This window comes from Gavialis gangeticus, unplaced genomic scaffold, assembly GCF_001723915.1.
Source record: "Gavialis gangeticus isolate Ggan-Ray unplaced genomic scaffold, GavGan_comp1, whole genome shotgun sequence".
In the NCBI taxonomy this organism is placed as follows: domain Eukaryota; kingdom Metazoa; phylum Chordata; order Crocodylia; family Gavialidae; genus Gavialis; species Gavialis gangeticus.
The window spans coordinates 13,356,964-13,361,852 of NW_017729030.1; the positions used below are offsets into that span (position 1 = coordinate 13,356,964).

Consider the following 4,889-nt stretch of genomic DNA (forward strand, 5'->3'; position numbering starts at 1 on the left):
TTTATCATGCATCAGCAGATGCATGACAAACAACCAAGGAGGTGATACGTCCCCTCTATCGGGCACTGGTCAGAGAGCAGTTGGAATACTGTGTCCGGTTTTGGGCGCCACACTTCAAGAGGGATGTGGATAACCTGAAGAGGGTCCAGAGAAGGGCCACTTGTATGGTTAAGGGCTTGCAGGCCAAGCCCTGCGAAGAGATACTAGGGCTCCTGGACCTCTACAGCCTCTGCAAGAGAAGGTTGAGAGGCAACCTTTTGGCTGCCTATAAATTCATCACGGGGACACAGAACGGAATTGGTGAAGCTCTACTCGCCAAGGCGCCCCTGGGGGTTACAAGAAATAATGGCCATAAACTAGCAGAGAGCAGATTTAGACTGGACATTAGAAGGAACTTCTTCACAGTTAGTGGCCAAAATCTGGAATGGGCTCCCAAGGGAGGTGGTGCTCTCCCCTACCCTGGGGGTCTTCAAGAGAAGGTTAGATAGGCATCTGGCTGGGGTCATCTGAACCCAGCACACTTCCCTGCCTATGCAGGGGGTCGGACTCTATGGTCTATTGAGGTCCCTTCCAACCCTAACATCTATGAATCTGTATCAAAAGCCTTGCCTTGCTGAAGTCAAGGTACATCATGTTCACTGTTCTCCCTGCATCCAGAGCCAGTCATCCCATCATAGGCAGTCAGGTTGGTCAGGCATGATTTGCCTTTGGGGAATCCATGCTGACCGTTTCTAACTACCTTCTCCAAGTCCTTAGAAATGGATTCCTTAGGGACCAGCTCCATGACTTTTCTGGGGACTGAGATGAGGCTGACCTGTCTAGTTCCCTGGCTCCTCATTCTTAGCGCAGCTCTCAGGAGCTGCTCTAATTAAAATGCTTGCAGCAGTTCCTGTATTCAGTGTCCCACGCTACAGAATAATAGTAGGGGTGCTTCAACTAAAGATTGTTTAATGCTAATAAGCATGCTTCAAAAGATTTGATTAATCCAGTCTGCTCCAACACACTGTAATTACAGCGCATTGGAGCAGGCTTTCCCACGTGTCTCCAGGCACCCTATATTTGCCCTTTTCCAATCATCCAGGACCTCTCCCAATCGCCATGAGTTTTCAAAGATAATGGCTGGCGGCTCTGCAGTCACATTGGTGACTGGTTTCTCTTCCTTCTCCCCTTCTTTTTCAGTCCCCTCTGGTGTATTGTCCAGCCCCATGGACTTGTATAGTTCCAGCTTTTCTAAATAGTCTCTAACCCAGGGGTAGGCAACTCCCAGCATGCATGTGGCATGCAAACACATTTTCTTGGCACAAACACCTTGTGGTGGGCGGTGGGGGAGCCACAAAAGGCCCGATCCTTGTTGTGGCAGTGCAGCCTCAAGCCCCTTCTCTGCCATCCACCTCAAGGTGTACGTGCACCCGCCAATGGCAGCAAGCTGGGCCAGGGCTGCATAGACCCCGGTGCAGCTGCTTGTAGCCTTCCCGCTATCTGCTGTGAGCACCCTGGGCTCCATGGTAGGCATCAGGAACCTGCCCAGAGCCTGGACTGGCTATGGCAGGCAGCCGGGAAGCTGCAGGTAGCTGCACCAGTGTCCAGGAAGCTGTGGCCCAGCTCAGTGTCCAGGAAGCTGTGGCCCAGCTCAGTGTCCAGGAAGCTGTGGCCCAGCTCAGTGTCCAGGAAGCTGTGGCCCAGCTCAGTGTCCAGGAAGCTGTGGCCCAGCTCAGTGTCCAGGAAGCTGTGGCCCAGCTCAGTGTCCAGGAAGCCGTGGCAAGTAGCATGCATGCCTCGGGGTGGATGGAGGGAAGGGGCTAGAGCTGCACTACCACTAGAAGGATCAGGTCCCTTGTGGTTCTTCCCACCATCTGTCTCTAGAACACCAACAACTTAGAAGTTGAGATTGTGGGTGTGTTTGGCACTCTGCCCAACAACATTCCCAACCCTGCCTTAACCTGTTCTTTTGCTGCTGTTGGCTGCTTACCTTCTCAAACTATGCTGCTGTGTGCAGTAGTCTAGGAGCCAACTTGGCCTGGGAAGACTGAGGCAAAAAGGCATTGAGTACTTCAGGCTTTTTGGCATCATCTGTTGTTAGATTGCCTCCCCCATTCAGTAAGGAATCCACACTTTCCCTGACCTTCCTCTTGTTGCTAACATACGTGTAGAAACCCTTCTTGTTACCCTTCATGTCCCTTACTAGGTTCAACTCCAATTGTGTTTTCGCCTTTCTGATTTTATCCCTGCATGCCCAAGCAACGCTCTTATAACTCCTCATTTGTCCAAGTTTCCACTTTGTGTAAGCTTCCTTTTTGTGTTTTAGCTTACTGAAGAGTAGTTCCCTAGTAAGTAAAGCTGGTCTTCTGCCATACTTGCTAGCTTTTCTACACGTTGAGATGGCTCGTTCCTGCACCATCAGGTTTCTTTAAAATACAACCAGTTCTCCTTTCTCCCTCAGACTGGCCTCCCAGGAAATCCTGCCCATTAGTTCCCTGAGGGAGTCTAGTCGACCTCTGAAGTCCAGGGTCCTTACTCCAGTGCTCTCCTTCCTTCCTTTTCTCAGCATCCTGAATTCTGTCATCTCATGGTCACTCCTGCCCAAGTTGCCATCCGCTTCTGTATTCCCCACCAATTCTTTCCTGTTCGTGAGCAGCAGGTTCAAGAAGAGCACGGCCCCTAGTTGGCCTCTCCAACACTTTTACCAGGAAGTTCTATGCTCCAAAAACTTCCTGCACTGCCTGCACACTGCTGTTTTGCCCTCCCAGCAGATGTCAGGGTAATTGAAGTTTCTATGAGAACCGGGGCCTGTGATAAGGAAATTTCCGCTAGCTGTTTAAAGAAGGCCTCATCCACCTCATCCTACGGTCTGGTGGTCTTTAGCAGGCACCCAGCATGATGTCGCCCTTGTTGCTCTCCTCTCTGACCCTAACCCAGAGATTTTCATACTGAAGGCCTGAGCAGTCACACAGCTCTTCTCCATAAAGTACAGCTCCTCTCCTCCTTCCCTTCTCCCCTGCCTGTCCTTCCTGAACAGTTTTTATATCCATCCATAACAGTACGTGGGTCATGCAAGCAATCCCACCAAGTTATTCTGTTATTCGAATCGCATCATAATTACTGGCCCTTGTTGGGGCTTTTGTCAGACACAAGCACCAGTCACTCAACTCTCCAGGTTGTTCAGAGCACATGCCCAAACACTGCTCACCAAACAAACAGCAAGCCAAACACAGGCAGCCCTGGCTCACTTACATTCCTCGAGCAGGATCTGGTGTCTGACTCCTCTTCCTCTTGCTCCCAGCGAGCTGCTTGCAAACTGCCCTGTTTGCTGCCCCTGTTCACTCAACAATGTGTGAAACCTTGAATATGTTTCAAAATGACACTGAACTGGACAAAGTAGTTAGTCATGCCAAAATCCTGGGGCAGGTACTAATATTCTTAAATAGGTTAGCAAGCAATGAGCAAGACCAGTGGAGGAGAGATTTTAAAAACTGAAACAATTTTAGACCTAAGTCTAACTTCTCACTCTAGGACACTCAGCAACTAGCAGTCCTGTTGTATAAAACTTTATATTTAGTATACTAGAAGTGAAACGCATTCTCCTAGAAGTGGAAGAACCAGTTTAACTTGTACAAGCTACTCAGTTTCCAACAGGTGGTTGCATTTAAATTCTCCACTGCTAACTTAGACTCTTGGCTGAAAAATTAAACTTACAGGTAGGGGCAAATTGATAATCGAATATAGACATTTATAATGTAAATATGATAACCATGGGACACCAATGATGTTTTAATTCAGGATAGTAAAATATGAAAAAAAAATATGTCATTTAAAATGATAAATGTTATTCGTCACATCAAAAGCTCTCCTTAGACACAGTCAATTAAAGCAAAGATTAAAATTTTAATTTTGTTTTCTAAATTATTATGTGCTTAACATAAATGAGACTTTTTTTTTTTAATTTGGCTTTGTTAAAGTCCTTGAGTGATTGTGCTAATTTCACTGTTTAGCTTTTATGCAAAAAAGGGTATTTTAATACAAGCTATTTTCTTTCTTTTCTTCTCATCTTTCACTCTCTTAAATTATAGTGGATAACAGTCCTTTTTATTCTTTAAAATAAGAATTTTAAGTTTTGTTTTCTGTACTTCACAGCTTCGTCCTCCTCAGCCTGCAGTGTATTTGTTTGTTTTAGATGTGTCTCATAATGCAGTAGAAGCTGGATATTTGACAGTTCTCTGCCAGTCACTCCTGGAAAACCTAGACAAGTAAGACTATAAAAATAAATATTTTTTGTAGTAGCTAAATTCTGTGTGAGATCAGTCCACAGTGGTGCCTCTGCTATGTTCTTCTCTGTCCATGCAGTATGTACTTGCATATGGTGTGTACATGATCTGCTCATATAAGGCACATGTTTGCTGCCAAAGGTGATGGTTTCATTTTGAAATGTGAATCTAGAGGAAGAATATAGGAATGTGATTCATAGCGGTTTGCATCATGGCAAAGAATATCCCTGAATTTATCTGATTAGAAGTAATGTACAAACCGGCTTGTTTTTTTGTTTTGTTAGATAACCCCAAATTATATCCTGAATGATCAAATAGCAGCAGATAGAGGGGTCCTCATATTGGTTATTCTGAAAAACTTCTAAAAATGTTTGTTTTTCTAAAAGTATTGATTACCCCTCCTGGAATATCCAGCATACATAATGCTGTTACTGCAGCTGCTAGGATTTCTGATAGAGGTGCACCAATACATTGGTCCCATATTGCATTGGCACCAATATAAGGAAAATTGACAGTATCAGCAATTGGCTTTTTTTGGCTGATGTGACCAATAATGTTGCTGATAAATGCCTCGTGAATGTGCAGAGCTGCAGCGCAGCATGCAGGCAGCAAGGAGCGCAGCCCGGC

At 45.9% G+C, this 4,889-nt stretch overlaps 1 protein-coding gene across 1 annotated transcript in view; it reads left to right on the forward strand.

The window, feature by feature from the left end:
• The window catches only part of SEC24B (SEC24 homolog B, COPII coat complex component), a 147,520-nt gene that overhangs the window by 89,740 nt on the left and 52,891 nt on the right, over nucleotides 1-4,889 (forward strand). The window contains exon 10 of the mRNA XM_019521821.1: nucleotides 4,132-4,244. Within this exon, the coding sequence (XP_019377366.1) occupies nucleotides 4,132-4,244 (113 nt within the window). The remainder of the gene's footprint in view (nucleotides 1-4,131; nucleotides 4,245-4,889) is intronic.